The following is a 19,534-nucleotide window of genomic DNA, read 5'->3' on the forward strand; positions in this document are numbered from 1 at the left end:
GGTGTTAAAACGTATTGCTGAATGGAATACTGAGAAGTTAACAGTGATGAGTCTAAACACATCAGCGGTGTTAAAACGTATTGCTGAATGGAATACTGAGAAGTTAACAGTGATGAGTCTAAACACATCAGCGGTGTTAAAACGTATTGCTGAAGGGAATACTGAGAAGTTAACAGTGATGAGTCTAAACACATCAGCGGTGTTAAAACGTATTGCTGAAGGGAATACTGAGAAGTTAACAGTGATGAGTCTAAACACATCAGCGGTGTTAAAACGTATTGCTGAATGGAATACTGAGCCAGGATTCATTTATATATATATTTTTTAAACAATCATAGAACTCTTTTTCTTTGTTAAACTGTCAATGTATGTTTCAAAAGACAACTTGTCATCTATCAGATACCCAAGTACTTATAGTGAGGAACTTGCTTTTCCCATTGACTAAATGTGCCAGGATAATGTCTTCAGGCTGCTATTGGGATTAACCTTGACAGAGTAGACAAAGATCCATGGTTCTCCATGAAATGATGGATATTCATGTTTATGCGTGCCTCGTGCCTATGTGCACGTGTTTGTGTGTTTGAGAAAGACGTCAGGCCTCCTTTTCTTACTCGCTAGTGCAGCTTGAGGTCATACATATTTAAATAGCAGGAAGCACTGGACACACCCCCTTGAACCATTATTGTGTTTACTAACTTCCACTGACCTTGAATAAAGCCTGTGTGTCGATGTACGCTGACGACTCAACAGTATGCACGCCGGCTATGACAGTAAAATAAATAACTGACACCCGTAACATAGAGCTGCAGTCTGTTATAGAATGGGTAACTACCAATAGGTTTAACATAGAGCTCCAGTCTGTTATAGAATGGGTAACTAACAATAGGTTTAACATAGAGCTACAGTCAGTTATAGAATGGGTAACTAACAATAGGTTTAACATAGAGCTACAGTCAGTTATAGAATGGGTAACTAACAATAGGTTTAACATAGAGCTACAGTCAGTTATAGAATGGGTAACTAACACTAGGTTTAACATAGAGCTACAGTCTGTTATAGAATGGGTTACTAACAATAGGTTTAACATAGAGCTCCAGTCTGTTATAGAATGGGTAACTACCAATAGGCTGGTGCTAAATATCTCAAACTAAAGCATTGTTTTTGGGACAAATCACTCGACAACCCTAAACCTCATCTAGATCTATTATTGAGTAATGTAGCAATCGAACAAGTTCAGGAGAATAAACTGCTGGGTGTCACCTTAGATAGTAAGTGATCATGGTCAAAACGTATAGACTCAATGGTTGCTAAAATGGGAAGAGGTCTGTCCGTGATAAGGTGTAGATCTGCTTTCTTGACATATTAGTCGACCAGACAGGACCAGACAGGCCCAGACAGGCCCAGACAGGCCCAGACAGGACAAGACAGGACAATACAGGGCAAGACAGAACCAGACAGGACCAGACAGGCCCAGACAGGACCAGAGAGGACCAGACAGGCCCAGACAGGCCCAGACAGGTCCAGACAGGACAAGACAGGACAAGACAGAACCAGACAGGACCAGACATGACCAGGCAGGCCCAGACAGAACCAGACAGGCCCAGACAGGCCCAGACAGGCCCAGACAGAACCAGACAGGCCAAGACAGAACCAGACAGAACCAGACAGAACCAGACAGAACCAGGCAGGCCCAGACAGGACCAGACAGGACCAGACAGGACAAGACAGAACCAGACAGGTCCAGACAGGCCCAGACAGGACAAGACCGGCCCTACAGGTCTTACAGGCCTTAGTTTTTTCGCACCTGGACTACTGCCCAGCTGTGTGGTCATGTGTGGAAGAGAAGGACACAGGAAAATAGCAGTTGGTCCAGAACAGAGCAGAACGTATTGCACTTCGGTGTAGGAATGTCAGTAATATGGGTTAGGGTTAGGGTTAGGTTAAGGGTTAAGGTTAGGGTTAGGTTAAGGGTTAAGGTTAGGGTTAGGGTTAGGGCATGTCAATCTGTCCCGGCTAAAGTAGAGGAGAGATTGTGACTGTATCAGGTGTGAGGTGTTGATGAGTTCAAGGTACCAAACTGTCTGCTCAAGCAGTTGGCACACAGTTCAGACCCTCATCAACACAACACATTCAACCAGAGGTCTTTTCACAGTCCCCAGGTCCAGAACAGAGGCTGGGAAACACACAGCATTAAATAGAGCCATGACTACATGGAACTCTGTCACCCCAGGTAACTCAACCTAGCAATAAAATCAGATTCAAAAACCAGGTAAAAGAACACCTTACAGCATGACAGGGACTGTGAAGAGACATACAGATATTTTGTACAGTATTATGTTTGTATATGGATGGGATACGTGGTTGGGATGTGACTGTGATATGTGGTTGTCTCTCCTGACTATCTTAAGATGAATGCACTAGCTGTGGGTCTCTCTGGACAGGCTGGATGTAGATATAGATATAGATGTAGATATAGATATATATATATAGATATAGATGAATGCTCTAGCTGTGGGTCTCTCTGGACAGGCTGGATGTAGATATAGATATAGATGTAGATATAGATATATATATATAGATATAGATGAATGCTCTAGCTGTGGGTCTCTCTGGAAAGGCTGGATGTAGATATAGATATAGATGTAGATATAGATATAGATATATATAGATATATATATATATAGATATAGATGAATGCACTAGCTGTGCGTCTCTCTGGACAGGCTGGATGTAGATATAGATATAGATGTAGATGTAGATGTAGATGTAGATGTAGATATATATATATATATAGATATAGATGAATGCTCTAGCTGTGGGTCTCTCTGGACAGGCTGGATATAGATATAGATATAGATATAGATATAGATATAGATGTAGATATAGATGAATGCTCTAGCTGTGGGTCTCTCTGGACAGGCTGGATATAGATATAGATATAGATATAGATGTAGATGTAGATATAGATGAATGCTCTAGCTGTGGGTCTCTCTGGACAGGCTGGATATAGATATAGATATAGATATAGATGTAGATATAGATGAATGCACTAGCTGTGGGTCTCTCTGGACAGGCTGGATGTATTTATTTGTTGTTTCCTGTTTGGATCCAGGAAGAGTTTTCCCTAACCCTAACCTAAACCTTAAACGTAACCCTAACCTTAACACGAAACCTAACCCTAACCCTAACCTAAACCCTAAACGTAACCCTAACCCTAACCCTTAACCCTTAACCTAACCCTAACCCTAACCCTAACCTTAACCCTAACCCTAACCCTAAACCTAACCCTAACCTTAACCCTAAACCTAACCCTAACCTTAACCCTAAACCTAACCCTAACCTTAACCCTAACCCTAACCTTAACCCTAAACCTAACCCTAACCTTAACCCTAAACCTAACCCTAACCTTAAACCTAACCCTAACCTTAATCCTAACCCTAACCCTAACCCTAATCTTAACCCTAACCCTAACCCTAACCCTAACCCTAACCCTAACCCTAACCCTAACCCTAACCCTAACCCTAACCCTAACCCTAACCCTAACCCTAACCCTAACCCTAACCCTAAACGTAACCCTTAACCTTAACCCTAAACCTAACCTTAACCCTAAACCTAACCCTAACCGTAACTCTAAATGTAACCCTTAACATAACCCTAACCCTAACCCTAACCCTTAACCTTAACCTAACCCTAACCCTAACCTTAACCCTTAACATAACCCTAACCCCTATGCTTAAAATAGCCTTTGTCCTCATGGGGACATTAGAAATTCAGAATTTTGTTATCTTGTGTTGGTTCTTCTGTCCTTGTGGGAACCTAAATCCCCGTAAGTCCCCACAAGGACAGAAGAACCAACACACACCAACACAGACTCTATCCCAGTGTCTCCAGTATCTCTGTCTTTATCCCAGTGTCTCCAGTATCTCTGTCTCTATCCCAGTGTCTCCAGTATCTCTGTCTTTCTTCTTTTATTCTCTCTCAATCTCTTTCGCTCCAACTCTCTCTCTCAATTCAATTCAATTCAAGGGGCTTTATTGGCATGGGAAACATATGTAAACATTGCCAAAGCAAGTGAGGTAGATAATATACAAAAGTGAAATAACAGTAAACAATAACAGTAAACATTACACTCACAGAAGTTTCAAAAGAATAAAGACATTACAAATGTCATTATGTATATATACAGTGTTGTATTGATGTACAAATGGTTAATGTACAAAAGGGAAATAAATAAACATAAATATCACATAAAATCAAATGTATTTATAAAGCCCTTCTTACACCAGCTGATGTCACAAAGTGCTGTACAGAAACCCAGCCTAAAACCCCAAACAGCAAGCAATGCAGGTGTAGAAGCACGATGGCTAGGAAAAACTCCCTAGAAAGGCCAAAACCTAGGAAGAAACCTAGAGAGGAACCAGGCTATGAGGGGTGGCCAGTCCTCTTCTGGCTGTGCCGGGTCGAGATTATAACAGAACATGGCCAAGATGTTCAAATGTTCATAAATGACCAGCAGGGTCAAATAATAATAATTACAGTGGTTGTCGAGGGTGCAACAGGGTGTCTGGTTCCGACATTTAGGTCACCACAGACTAGTACATGTCCCTGGGCCTGGAAATAATTGATCTCCCCCTCCAGGATGGAGAAGCTGTCTTCATTAAAGTGTGGGGATTCTAGTGGGGGGATATAGGTAGCACACAGGAGAACATTTTTCTCTGTTGAGATCATTTCCTTTTTAATTTCTAGCCAAATGTAAAATGTTCCTGTTTTGATTAATTTAATAGAGTCAGTTAGGTCTGCTCCGTACCAAATTAGCATACCCCCTGAGTCCCTTCCCGGTTTCACACCTGGTAGGTTGGTGGATGGGACTACCAGCTCTCTGTAACCTAGAGGGCAACCAGTGGGTCTGTCTCCTCTATACCACCCACCTGGTAGTGTGGTGGATGGGACTACCAGCTCTCTGTAACCTAGAGGGCAACCAGTGGGTCCATCTCCTCTATACCACCCACCTGGTAGTATGGTGGATGGGACTACCAGCTCTCTGTAACCTAGAGGGCAACCAGTGGGTCTGTCTCCTCTATACCACCCACCTTTTTATTTATTTATTTTATTTTATTTATTTATTTATTTAACCTTTATTTAACCAGGTAGGCAAATTGAGAACACGTTCTCATTTACAATTGCGACCTGGCCAAGATAAAGCAAAGCAGTTCGACACATACAACAACACATAGTTACACATGGAGTAAAAACAAACATATAGTCAATAATACAGTGAAAAAAAATAAGTCTATATACAATGTGAGCAAGTGAGGTGAGATAAGGGAGGTGAAGGCAAACAGATATATGTATAAATAAATAAAAATATAAAAGGCCATGGAGGCGAAGTGAGTACAACACAGCAAGTAAAATAAAAAAAATAAAAACACTGGAATGGTTGGTTTGCATTGGAAGAAAGTGCAAAGTAGAGACAGAAATAATGGGGTGCAAAGGAGCAAAATAAATTAATAAATAAATACAGTAGGTAGGTAAAGAGGTAGTTGTTTGGGCTAAATTGTAGATGGGTTATGTACAGGTGCAGTAATCTATGAGCTGCTCTGACAGCTGGTGCTTAAAGCTAGTGAGGGAGATAGGTGTTTCCAGTTTCAGAGATTTTTGTAGTTCGTTCCAGTCATTGGCAGCAGAGAACTGGAAGGAGAGGCGTCCAAAGGAAGAATTGGTTTTGGGGGTGACTAGAGAGATATACCTGCTTGAGCGCGTGCTACAGGTAGGTGCTGCTATGGTGACCAGCGAGCTGAGATAAGGGGGGACTTTACCTAGCAGGGTCTTGTAGATGACCTGGAACCAGTGGGTTTGGCGACGAGTATGAAGCGAGGGCCAGCCAACGAGAGTGTACAGGTCGCAGTGGTGGGTAGTATATGGGGCTTTGGTGACAAAACGGATGGCACTGTGATAGACTGCATCCAATTTATTGAGTAGGGTTTTGGAGGCTATTTTGTAAATGACATCACCGAAGTCGAGGATTGGTAGGATGGTCAGTTTTACAAGGGTATGTTTGGCAGCATGAGTAAAGGATGCTTTGTTGCGGAATAGGAAGCCAATTCTAGATTTGACTTTGGATTGGAGATGTTTGATGTGGGTCTGGAAGGAGAGTTTACAGTCTAACCAGACACCTAGGTATTTGTAGTTGTCCACATATTCTAAGTCAGAGCCGTCCAAAGTAGTGATGTTGGACAGGCGGGCAGGAGCAGGCAGCGATCGGTTGAAGAGCATGCATTTGGTTTTACTTGTATTTAAGAGCAGTTGGAGGCCACGGAAGGAGAGTTGTATGGCATTGAAGCTCGCCTGGAGGGTTGTTAACACAGTGTCAAAAGAAGGGCCAGAAGTATACAGAATAGTGTCGTCTGCGTAGAGGTGGATCAGAGAATCACCAGCAGCAAGAGCGACATCATTGATGTAAACAGAGAAGAGAGTCGGTCCAAGAATTGAACCCTGTGGCACCCCCATAGAGACTGCCAGAGGCCCGGACTACCTGGTAGTGTGGTGGATGGGACTACCAGCTCTCTGTAACCTAGAGGGCAACCAGTGGGTCTGTCTCCTCTATACCACCCACCTGGTAGTTTGGTGGATGGGACTACCAGCTCTCTGTAACCTAGAGGACAACCAGTGGGTCTGTCTCCTCTATACCACCCACCTGGTAGTTTGGTGGATGGGACTACCAGCTCTCTGTAACCTAGAGGACAACCAGTGGGTCCATCTCCTCTATACCACCCACCTGGTAGTGTGGTGGATGGGACTACCAGCTCTCTGTAACCTCAAGGGCAACCAGTGGGTCCATCTCCTCTATACCACCCACCTGGTAGTGTGGTGGATGGGACTACCAGCTCTCTGTAACCTCAAGGGCAACCAGTGGGTCCGTCTCTTCTATACCATGTTTCTTGTAGGATGATAATGTCTGTATTTCTGATATCTTTGGTGAAGACCAGGTTCCTGCTCTTTAGGCCAACAGCAGATGACCTCAGGCCTGGGATATTCCAGGATGAGATGGTGAAGGCTTTGTGTTCAATAAAGTCTGGGAGGATGTCTTGCTGGTCTGGGCGGGGTGTCTATTGATCTATTGCTCCTGTGTGAAGTGTTGGGGTTGTGTTTGACGATGATGTCCTTTAGAGTCCGGGCGAAGGTGGCTGCCTTGTATAGGTGGACCTGGTCGTAAAGGTTGTTCAAGTCCAGGGTGGAGAGGTGGGCCAGGTAAACATTTGGTTTAGAGTCACAGTTGGGAAATACTTGCGTTTATCTGCTGTACGGTAGCAGGGTGAAAGTATTTTCGTGGTAGCAGGGTGGAGATAACTACTTGTGTGCTGGGGAAAGTGGAAGAAGCTTTTTCAATCACTCCCTTGAGTGCTGTGGCCACTATTTCCTGCTGTGCTCTCAGGTCGTTTGTGCCTGTGTGTATTATTATGTGGCTGGGTGACCTCCTGCTGTGCTCTCAGGTTGTTTGTGCCTGTGTGTATTATTATGTGGCTGGGTGGCCCTAGTTGGTCCTCAGACAGAAGGTCTAGGGGGCGCTGGGTGTTTGGACACCAGAGTTTAGACACTGTGTTTGGGAAATAGTTTATTTTCTTGGATATATTTCCCATTTGAGTCCATAAGGAAGGAGTACAATCAGTGGCTTGTGTATGCACTCAGTGTGTGTGTGTGTGTGTGTGTGTGTGTGTGTGGGGTGAGGGGGGTTGTCAGGAGGGCTATCAGGGTGGCTGACAGAGGGGGTGCTCAGAGGGGGTGGGATCCCCTGGGCTTGGGGTTCTTCATTTGTCTGTCCTGCTGTGATGTTGAGGCTATGGTCAGGGTCTGGGGTTGACTGGTCTGCTGGGGTGTCGAGACTTTGGTCAGGGTCTGAGGTGGACTGTTCTCGAGGCTTCTCTGCGGGGGTGGCCAGCTCTCTAATGGGCTGTTCTCTGTCACACACCATCCCCCTCACCCTCTCCCCCAGCAGTCTGATCCTCTCCTCCATCTCCCTCACCCTCTCCTCCAGCAGTCTGATCCTCTCCTCCAGCAGTCTGATCCTCTCCTCCAGCAGTCGGATCCTCTCCTCCATCCCCCTCACCCTTTCCCCCAGCAGTCTGATCCTCTCCTCCATCCCCCTCACCCTCTCCTCCATCCCCCTCACCCTCTCCTCCAGCAGTCTGATCCTCTCCTCCATCTCCCTCACCCTCTCCTCCAGCAGTCTGATCCTCTCCTCCATCCCCCTCACCCTGTCCTCCAGCAGTCTGATCCTCTCCTCCAGCAGTCTGATCCTCTCCTCCATCCCCCTCATTCTCTCCTCCAGCAGTCTGATCCTCTCCTCCATCCCCCTCACCCTCTCCTCCAGCAGTCTGATCCTCTCCTCCATCCCCCTCACCCTCTCCTCCAGCAGTCTGATCCTCTCCTCCATCCCCCTCACCCTCTCCTCCAGCAGTCTGATCCTATCCTCCATCCCCCTCACCCTCTCCTCCAGCAGTCTGATCCTCTCCTCCATCCCCCCTCACCCTCTCCTCCAGCAGTCTGATCCTCTCCTCCATCCCCCTCACCCTCTCCTCTATCCCCCTCATTCTCTCCTCCAGCAGTCTGATCCTCTCCTCCATCCCCCTCATTCTCTCCTCCAGCAGTCTGACCCTCTCCTCCAGCAGTCTGATCCTCTCCTCCATCCCCCTCATCCTCTCCTCCAGCAGTCTGATCCTCTCCTCCATCCCCCCTCACCCTCTCCTCCAGCAGTCTGATCCTCTCCTCCATCCCCCTCACCCTCTCCTCTATCCCCCTCATTCTCTCCCCCAGCAGTCTGATCCTCTCCTCCAGCAGTCTGATCCTCTCCTCCATCCCCCTCATCCTCTCCTCCAGCAGTCTGACCCTGTCCTCCATCCCACTCACCCGCTCCTCCATCCACCTCACCCTCTCCTCCAGCAGTCTGATCTTCTCCTCCATCCCCCTCACCCTCTCCTCCAGCACTCTGATCCTCTCCTCCATCCCCCTTACCCTCTCCTCCAGCAGTCTGATCCTCTCCTCCATCCCCCTCACCCTCTCCTCCAGCAGTCTGATCCTCTCCTCCATCCCCTTCACCCTCTCCTCCAGCAGTCTGATCCTCTCCTCCATCCCCCTCACCCTCTCCTCCAGCAGTCTGATCCTCTCCTCCATCCCCTCACCCTCTCCTCCAGCAGTCTGATCCTCTCCTCCATCCCCCTCACCCTCTCCTCCATCTCCCTCACCCTTTCCCCCAGCAGTCTGATCCTCTCCTCCATCTCCCTCACCCTCTTCTCCAGCAGTCTCATCCTCTCCTCCATCCCCCTCACCCTCTTCTCCAGCAGTCTCATCCTCTCCTCCACCCCCCTCACCCTCTCCTCCAGCAGTCTGATCCTCTCCTCTATCCCCCTCATTCTCTCCTCCAGCAGTCTGATCCTCTCCTCCAGCAGTCTGATCCTCTCCTCCATCCCCCTCATCCTCTCCTCCAGCAGTCTGATCCTCTCCTCCATCCCCCTCACCCTCTCCTCCATCCACCTCACCCTCTCCTCCAGCAGTCTGATCCTCTCCTCCATGCCCCTCACCCTCTCCTCCAGCAGTCTGATCCTCTCCTCTATCCCCCTCATTCTCTCCTCCAGCAGTCTGATCCTCTCCTCCATCCCCCTCACCCTCTCCTCCAGCACTCTGATCCTCTCCTCCATCCCCCCTCACCCTTTCCCCCAGCAGTCTGATCCTCTCCTCCATCTCCCTCACCCTCTTCTCCAGCAGTCTCATCCTCTCCTCCATCCCCCTCACCCTCTTCTCCAGCAGTCTCATCCTCTCCTCCATCCCCCTCACCCTCTCCTCCAGCAGTCTGATCCTCTCCTCTATCCCCCTCATTCTCTCCTCCAGCAGTCTGATCCTCTCCTCCAGCAGTCTGATCCTCTCCTCCATCCCCCTCACCCTCTCCTCCAGCAGTCTGATCCTCTCCTCCATCCCCCTCACCCTCTCCTCCAGCACTCTGATCCTCTCCTCCATCCCCCCTCACCCTTTCCCCCAGCAGTCTGATCCTCTCCTCCATCTCCCTCACCCTCTTCTCCAGCAGTCTCATCCTCTCCTCCATCCCCCTCACCCTCTTCTCCAGCAGTCTCATCCTCTCCTCCATCCCCCTCACCCTCTCCTCCAGCAGTCTGATCCTCTCCTCTATCCCCCTCATTCTCTCCTCCAGCAGTCTGATCCTCTCCTCCAGCAGTCTGATCCTCTCCTCCATCCCCCTCATCCTCTCCTCCAGCAGTCTGATCCTCTCCTCCATCCCCCTCACCCTCTCCTCCATCCACCTCACCCTCTCCTCCAGCAGTCTGATCCTCTCCTCCATCCCCCTCACCCTCTCCTCCAGCAGTCTGATCCTCTCCTCTATCCCCCTCATTCTCTCCTCCAGCAGTCTGATCCTCTCCATCCCCCTCACCCTCTCCTCCAGCACTCTGATCCTCTCCTCCATCCCCCCTCACCCTTTCCCCCAGCAGTCTGATCCTCTCCTCCATCCCCCCTACCCTCTCCTCCAGCAGTCTGATCCTCTCCTCCATCCCCCTCACCCTCTCCTCCAGCAGTCTGATCCTCTCCTCCATCCCCCTCACCCTCTCCTCCAGCAGTCTGATCCTCTCCTCCATCCCCCTCATCCTCTCCTCCAGCAGTCTGATCCTCTCTTCTAGTGCTCTGTTCTCCTCCTGCTCTTTCTCCTGTTGATGTTGTCTAACCACAGTCCAGAGTGCAGATATGTCGCTCTCCGGGTCTGGTTGAGGGGATTTTGTTGAGTTGGAAAATGATTTGTGCTGACTGGAGTGTAATCACCTGCTGTTCAAGCTCCACCTGCCTTACCTTCAGCTGGGTGAATGTATTCTTCATTTCAATGAGGGAATAGTACTGTGTGCTGGGAGTTTGACTTTCTGCTTGGGGTGGCTCATCTGTGGGGTTGAAGAGGTCTGGTCTGACACGTTCGGGGTGGGGGTATCTTTCTCAAGATAGCTCAGCAGGAGAAGCTCTAACTACGTGAAAGTTCAGCTGAAACTGTTTGGTGTTGCCCTGTGCCGTTACTGTTACAGATTTCTACAGGTTCACATTGGCTGATTGTCTAATATCCTGAGTTTCCACCCATCGCTGACACCCTCTCTTAAAACTTCATATGGCTGCAATCCCGGTAACGGGATCGATATGAGAACAGCCAGTGAAAGTGCAGGGCGCCAAATTCAAAAAACAGAAATCTCATAATTAAAATTCCTCAGACATTCATGTGTCTTATACCATTTTAAAGGTAATCTTGTTGTTAATCCCACCAAAGTGTCCGATTTCAAATATGCTTTTCAGCGAAAGCACTACAAACGATTGTTAGGTCACTCCAAACCACAATAAGCACAGCCATTTTTCCAGCGAAAGATAGCAGTCACAAAAAGCGGAAATATAGCTAAATTGAATCACTAACCTTTGATGATCTTCATCAGATGACACTCATAGGACTTCATGTTACACAATACATGCATGTTTTGTTTGATAAAGTTCATATTTATATAAAAAAATCTGAGTTTACATTGGCGCGTTACGTTCACTAGTTCAAAAAACATCAAGTGATTTTGCATAGCCACATCGTTTCAACAGAAATACTCATCATAAATGTAGATGATAATACAAGTTAGACACATGGAATTATAGATATACCTCTACTTAATGCAACCGCTGTGTCAGATATAAAAAACTTTACGGAAAAAGCAATAATCTGAGACGGAGCTCAGAACAACATCTTGAATAACGTTCCAACCGGAGACATTGACTTCAACATTAGAGTCATCAGACAAACTTCTATTGACTGTTGACATCTAGTGGAAGTGAAAACCCATCCATATCTCGCTGTAATTTCAATGAGAGCTTGGTTGAAAATCTACCAGCCTCAGAAAAAATCCAAACAGGAAGTGGAACTTCTCAGGTTTTTGCCTGCGATGAGTTCTGTTATACTCACAGACATAATTCAAACAGTTTTAGAAACTTCAGAGTGTTTTCTATCCAATACTACTAATAATATGCATATATTAGCAACTATGACTGAGGAGCAGGCCGTTTACTCTGGGCACCTCTGTGCACCTTTCATCCAAGCTACTCAATACTGCCCCTGCAGCCATAAGAAATTAACAGAGGGTTAGTGTGTAAATATAGCACTGCACACTTTGGGTGTGGTAGGCTGTGAAACTGCCATTGTTGGGCTCAAGGTCTTTGACACCACTCACTTCACACCTCAGTGAAGTAGCAGTCAGATAAACTCAGCAAAAAAAGAAATGTCCCTTTTTCAGGACCCCGTCTTTCAAAGGTAATTTGTAAACATACAAATAACTTCACAGATCTTCATTGTAAAAGGTTTAAACACTGTTTCCCATGCTTGTTAAATGAACCATAAACAATTAATGAATATGCACCCGTGGAACAGTCGTTAAGACACTAACAGCTTACAGACGATAGGCAATTAAGGTCACAGTTATGAAAACTTAGGACACTAAAGAGGCCTTTCTACTGACTCTGAAAAACACCAAAAGAAAGATGCCCAGGGTCCCTGCTCATCTGCGTGAACATGCCTTAGGCATGCTGCAAGGAAGCATGAGGACTGGAGATGTGGCCAGGGCAATAAATTACAATGTCCGTACTGTGAGATGCCTAAGACAGCGCTACAGGGAGACAGGACGGACAGCTGATCGTGGGCACAGGGGCTATTGTGGTCTGCTTGAAACATTACAGTATTACAGACCCAATCAAGGACATGTTGAAAATGTCAGTGAAGACACCTGCCAGTTGGTCAGCACATGCCCGGAGCACGCGTCCTGGTAATCCGTCTGGCCCCGCAGCCTTGTGAATGTTGACCTGTTTAAAGGTCTTACTCACGTCAGCTACGGGGAGCGTGATCACACAGTCGTCTGGAACAGCTGATGCTCTTATGCATGCCTCAGTGTTGCTTGCCTCGAAGCGAGCATAGAAGTGATTTAGCTCGTCTGGTAGGCTCGTGTCACTGGGCAGCTCAAGGCTGTGCTTCCCTTTGTAGTCTGTAATAGTTTGCAAGTCCTGCCACATAAGACGAGCATCGGAGCCGGTGTAGTATGATTCAATCTTAGCCCTGTATTGACGCTTTGCCTGTTTGATGGTTCGTCGGAGGGCATAGCAGGATTTCTTGTAAGCTTCCGGGGTTAGAGTCCTACACATTGAAAGTGTCAGCTCTACCCTTTAGCCCAGTGCGAATGTTGCCTGTAATCATGGCTTCTGGTTGGGGTATGTACATACAGTCACTGTGGGAATGACGTCCTCAATGTACTTATTTTTTTTATATATATATATTTTTTATTTTTTTTATTTTTTAAATACATTTTATCCCCTTTTCTCCCCAATTTTCGTAGTATCCAATCGCTAGTAATTACTATCTTGTCTCATCGCTATAACTCCCGTACGGGCTCGGGAGAGACGAAGGTCGAAAATCATGCGTCCTCCGAAGCACAACCCAACCAAGCCGCACTGCTTCTTAACACAGCGCGCCTCCAACCCGGAAGCCAGCCGCACCAATGTGTCGGAGGAAACACCATGCACAGTGCCCCCCTCGGTTAGCGCGCACTGCGCCCGGCCCGCCACAGGAGTCGCTGGAGCGCGATGAGACAAGGATATCCCTACCGGCCAAACCCTCCCTAACCCGGACGACGCTAAGCCAATTGTGCGTCGCCCCACGGACCTCCCGGTCGCGGCCGGCTGCGACAGAGCCTGGGCGCGAACCCAGACTCTGGTGGCGCAGCATAGCACTGCGATGCAGTGGTCTAGACCACTGCGCCACCCGGGAGGCCCCTCAATGTACTTATTGATAAAGCCAATGACTCCTCAATGCAATCGGAAGAATCCCGGAACATGTTCCAGTCTGTGATAGAAAAACAGTCCTGTAGTTTAGCATCTGCTTCATCTGACAACTGTTTTATCGACCGAGTCACTGGTGCTTCCTGCTTTAATTTTTGCTTGTAAGCAGGAATCAGGAGGATAGAATTGTGGTTAGATTTGCCAAATGGAGGGCGAGGGAGAGCTTTGTACGCGTCTCTGTGTGTGGAGTAAAGGTGGTCCAGAGTTTTTTCCCCCTCTGGTTGCACATTTAACATGCTGATAGAAATTAGGCAAAACTGATTTAAGTTTCCCTGCATTAAATTCTCCGGCCACTGGGTGAGTGGTTTCCTGTTTACTTATTTCCTTATACAACTGACTGAGTGCGGTCTTAGTGCCAGCATCCGTCTGTGGTGGTAAATAAACAGCCACGAAAAGTATAGCTGAGAACTCTCTTGGAAAATAGTGTGGTCTACAGCTAAGATACGCTACTTCAGGAAAAATCTGGAGACTTCCTTAGATTTCGTGCACCAGCTGTTTTTCACGAATATAGCCGGTGCAGCGCGTATCCCGCTAGCTGAATATCCATCATTCAGCCATGAGTCCATGAAACATAAGATGCTACAGTTTTTGATGTCCCGTTGGATATTCGTGATCATACCTCGTCTAATTTATTGTCCAATGATTGTACGTGGGCGAGTAATATTGACGGTAACGGCAGCTTTCCCACTTGCCTTCTCTGGATCCTTACGAGGCATCCCGCCCTGTGTCCTCTATACGTCTTTCTCTTGCCAGTGACGGGATGTTGGCCTTGTCGGGTGTTCGCAGTATATCCTTCCTGCTTGTTGAAGAAACAATCTTTGTCTAATCCGAGGTGAGTGATCGCTGTCCTGATATCCAGAAGCTCTTTATTGCTGAAAGATACGGTGGCAGAAACATTATGTACAAAATAAGTTACAAATAACACGAGAAAAAACACATAATAGCACAATTGTTTAGACTGAACCTTTTGCTGCCATTTCTTCCACTGCCATTTTACTACATTTGGCAGGAGATTAGGAAGTGCAGCTCATTTTCCAAATTCAAATTTTGTGTTCCTTTTGATGGCATAGAAGGCCCTTCTTGCCTTCTCTCTTAGATCGTTCACAGCTTTGTGGAAGGTACCTGTGGCGCTGATGTTTAGGCCGAGATATGTATCGTTGTTTGTGTGCTCTAGGGCAACTGTGTCAAGATAGAATTTGTATTTGTGGTCCTGGCAACTGGACCTTTTTTGGAACACCATTTTTTTTAGTCTTGCTGAGATTTACTGTCAGAGCCCTGGTCTGGCAGAATCTATGCAGAAGATCTAGGTGCTGCTGTAGACCCTCTTTGGTCTCTCTCTCTCTCGCTCTCTGACCAGTAACTTCTTCCCTTCCATTCTGTCTGCTATTGTGCCCCCCCCCCCCCCTCCCCTCCCCCCAATCTCTCTTTCTTTATGTTGATGTTGTCCCGCTGGTCCCGTCGAGCAGGACAGGCAGCAGCAGCAGCTGTGTGTGTGTGTGTGTGTGTGTGTGTGTGTGTGTGTGTGTGTGTGTGTGTGTGTGTGTGTGTGTGTGTGTGTGTGTGTGTGTGTGTGTGTGTGTGTGTGTGTGTGTGTGTGTGTGTGTGTGTGTGTGTGTGTGTGTGTGTGGTTCAGGGGTGGTGTTTGACAACAATAGCAGAGACGAGGTTGGGGTCACAGTGTGTTTGGGAAGGTGTGTGTTTGTGTGGAGTGGAGGTTTAGGGGAGTGTATGGCGTGGGATGGGTAATTATAGGGTCTGGGGGGGGGCTACATTAGCCAGCTGTCAGTATATATCTACAACCCCCCCTCTGTCCACCCCTCCCCTCTCACAACCCCCCTCTCTCTCCTCTCCACCCCCCTCTCTCTACACCCCTTCTTAATCAGAGTAAAGTCCCCATCCTCCTAGTTGTTAGAGGCAGAGAACAGACAGACCTCTGACTCATTAAGGTGATATTAATCTCTCCTCCCCTCTCTCCTCCCCTCTCTCCTTCACCTCTCTCCTTCACCTCTCTCCTTCCCTCTCTCCTCCACCCTCTCTTCTTCACCTCTCTCCTGCCCTCTCTCCTCCCCTCTCTCCTTCACCTCTCTCCTCCCCTCTCTCCTTCACCCTTTCTTTGTTCTATTGGTCTGCTCTTTGTCTCTCTGTCTTTTTTCTCTCTTTGTCTCTCTCTCCTTTATTCTTTGCAGTGACCGCGGACAGTGACAAGGAGACCGAGGGTTAAGAGAGGCTGCTGGACGAGACACGCACCAACAGATACGCCAACAAACTCAGACACGTGTGTCAGTCTGTTTTTGACGCGCACCAGAGGATTCGAGGGGTTCCTGGGGTTCCTGTGTGTGTTTGAGGGGTTGAGGGTGTGTGTGTGGTGTGTGTGTTTGAGGGGTTGAGGGTGTGTGTGTGTGGTGTTGATGGGACAGTAAGAGATGTGTGTATCTCAGTATCAGAGGGGCCCCCCTGCCCTCCTCTTCCTCCCTCTGTTCCTCCTCTCCTCCTCTCATCTACTCGCTCATGGAGCCATCCAGATCCCCAAAAACTGTGAGTATCAATTCAATTAAATGTAAGGGCTTTATTGTCATGGGAAACATATGTTAATATTGCCAAAGCAAGTGAAATAGATAATAAACAAAAGTGAAATAAACAAGAAAAAATGAACAGTAAACATTACACTCACGAAAGGTCCAAAAGAATAAAGACATTTCAAATGTCATATTATGTGAAAATTCTTAAAGTGAGTATCTCTAACAGCTAGACACACTTCTGCTTACTCATCCAATCCCATTAACACATTAAGACAGACTGGTCCCTGGCTGAGGGTAATTCAGAGGTCAGGACTTGTCCCTATGGAGAGGGGGGAGGGTAGGAAAGAGGAGAGGAGAGAGCTTGTCTGACCTTCTCATCTGGGCGTGGCCAAGAGAGAGAGACAAAGGCAGGGGGGTAGAGAGAGGGAGAGATTTTTTTTTTTTAACTAGGCATGTCATTTAAGAACAAATTGTTATTTACAATGACAGCCTTCCCCAGCCAAACCCAGACAACACTGAGCCAATTGTGCGCAGCCCGATGGGACACCCAATCACAGCTGGATGTGATACAGCCTGGATTTGAACCAGGGACTGTAGAGATGCAGTGCCTTAGACCACTGCGCCATGTGGGAGACAGGGGGGAGAGAGAGGGAAAGAGAGAGGTAGAAAGAAGTGGAGTCTGAGTCAGAATAACAACATAATCAGGATCCCCAAGAAAGTGTCTATCTATACTCTCTCTCTCTCTCTCTCTCTCTCTCTCTCTCTCTCTCTCTCTCTCTCTCTCTCTCTCTCTCTCTCTCTCATCTTAACTAATGTTATAAAGAGCAGCTAAAAGTCAAGTCTCTCTCTCTCTCTTGCTTTTTCAATATAGTTCTCGTTCTATTGTTTCTAGCTGACATATACTGACAATGACCCTAATCCTAACTCTGTCTCTGTCTGTCCCTGCTCTCTATGGACTAACAGATAAAGTACAGAACAGTAAGTTCCTCCCATAATATTGTGGTTAGGAGTAGTAACAACATGTACAGTGGTGGTTAATGTGGTTAGGAGTAGTAACAACATGTACAGTGATGGTTAATGAGGTTAGGAGTAGTAACAACATGTACAGTGGTGGTTAATGAGGTTAGGAGTAGTAACAACATGTACAGTGGTGGTTAATGAGGTTAGGAGTAGTAACAACATGTACAGTGATGGTTAATGAGGTTAGGAGTAGTAACAACATGTACAGTGGTGGTTAATGAGGTTAGGAGTAGTAACAACATGTACAGTGGTGGTTAATGAGGTTAGGAGTAGTAACAACATGTACAGTGATGGTTAATGAGGTTAGGAGTAGTAACAACATGTACAGTGGTGGTTAATGAGGTTAGGAGTAGTAACAACATGTACAGTGGTGGTTAATGAGGTTAGGAGTAGTAACAACATGTACAGTGATGGTTAATGAGGTTAGGAGTAGTAACAACATGTACAGTGGTGGTTAATGAGGTTAGGAGTAGTAACAACATGTACAGTGGTGGTTAATGAGGTTAGGAGTAGTAACAACATGTACAGTGGTGGTTAATGAGGTTAGGAGTAGTAACACCATGTACAGTGGTGGTTAATGAGGTTAGGAGTAGTAACAACATGTACAGTGATGGTTAATGAGGTTAGGAGTAGTAACAACATGTACAGTGGTGGTTAATGAGGTTAGGAGTAGTAACAACATGTACAGTGATGGTTAATGAGGTTAGGAGTAGTAACAACATGTACAGTGGTGGTTAATGAGGTTAGGAGTTGTAACAACATGTACAGTGATGGTTAATGAGGTTAGGAGTAGTAACAACATGTACAGTGGTGGTTAATGAGGTTAGGAGTAGTAACAACATGTACAGTGGTGGTTAATGAGGTTAGGAGTAGTAACAACATGTACAGTGATGGTTAATGAGGTTAGGAGTAGTAACAACATGTACAGTGGTGGTTAATGTGGTTAGGAGTAGTAACAACATGTACAGTGGTGGTTAATGTGGTTAGGAGTAGTAACAACATGTACAGTGGTGGTTAATGAGGTTAGGAGTAGTAACAACATGTACAGTGGTGGTTAATGAGGTTAGGAGTAGTAACAACATGTACAGTGGTGGTTAATGAGGTTAGGAGTAGTAACAACATGTACAGTGGTGGTTAATGAGGTTAGGAGTAGTAACAACATGTACAGTGATGGTTAATGAGGTTAGGAGTAGTAACAACATGTACAGTGGTGGTTAATGAGGTTAGGAGTAGTAACAACATGTACAGTGGTGGTTAATGAGGTTAGGAGTAGTAACAACATTTACAGTGGTGGTTAATGAGGTTAGGAGTAGTAACAACATGTACAGTGGTGGATAATGTGGTTATAATACATTATTAATAATAATGTCTTCTTTATGTCCAGTGTTACAGCCTCCTATTCTGACAAAGATGCCTGAGTCCTTAACGGCCTTTTCATTAGACGATATCATGCTGCTCTGCGAGGCCACCGGCATCCCCACACCCAGGTATACCCTACTATTACAATATCATGCTGCTCTGCAAGGCCCCCCCCCACCCAGGTATACCCTACTATTACAATATCATGCTGCTCTGCAAGGCCCCCCCCCCACACCCAGGTATACCCTACTATTACAATATCATGCTGCTCTGCAAGGCCCCCCCACACCCAGGTATACCCTACTATTAACAATATCATGCTGCTCTGCAAGGCCCCCCCCCCACCCAGGTATACCCTACTATTACAATATCATGCTGCTCTGCAAGGCCCCCCCCCCACCCAGGTATACCCTACTATTAACAATATCATGCTGCTCTGCAAGGCCCCCCCCCCCCCCACCCAGGTAAACCCTACTATTACAATATCATGCTGCTCTGCAAGGCCCCCCCCCCACCCAGGTATACCCTACTATTAACAATATCATGCTGCTCTGCAAGGCCCCCCCCCACCCAGGTATACCCTACTATTAACAATATCATGCTGCTCTGCAAGGCCCCCCCCCCACCCAGGTATACCCTACTATTACAATATCATGCTGCCCTGCAAGGCCCCCCCCCCACCCAGGTATACCCTACTATTAACAATATCATGCTGCTCTGCAAGGCCCCCCCCCCCCACC

At 46.9% G+C, this 19,534-nt stretch overlaps 2 protein-coding genes across 4 annotated transcripts in view; both read left to right on the top strand.

Moving 5' to 3' along the window:
* The window catches only part of LOC139557921 (zinc finger BED domain-containing protein 4), a 385,803-nt gene that overhangs the window by 277,882 nt on the left and 88,387 nt on the right, over positions 1 to 19,534 (top strand). The gene's annotated exons all lie outside the window — the stretch shown is intronic.
* The window catches only part of LOC139557920 (neural cell adhesion molecule L1.1-like), a 136,455-nt gene that overhangs the window by 27,160 nt on the left and 89,761 nt on the right, over positions 1 to 19,534 (top strand). For 2 of the 3 annotated variants that reach the window (XM_071373264.1, XM_071373265.1), the window contains exons 2-4: positions 16,083 to 16,431; positions 17,379 to 17,393; positions 18,820 to 18,922. In XM_071373264.1, the coding sequence (XP_071229365.1) occupies positions 16,320 to 16,431; positions 17,379 to 17,393; positions 18,820 to 18,922 (230 nt within the window). In that variant the 5' untranslated portion in view covers positions 16,083 to 16,319. The remainder of the gene's footprint in view (positions 1 to 16,082; positions 16,432 to 17,378; positions 17,394 to 18,819; positions 18,923 to 19,534) is intronic. The other variant, XM_071373266.1, reaches the window with a different exon arrangement.

The sequence above is a fragment of the Salvelinus alpinus genome, chromosome 28 (genome assembly GCF_045679555.1).
Source record: "Salvelinus alpinus chromosome 28, SLU_Salpinus.1, whole genome shotgun sequence".
Lineage (NCBI taxonomy): Eukaryota > Metazoa > Chordata > Actinopteri > Salmoniformes > Salmonidae > Salvelinus > Salvelinus alpinus.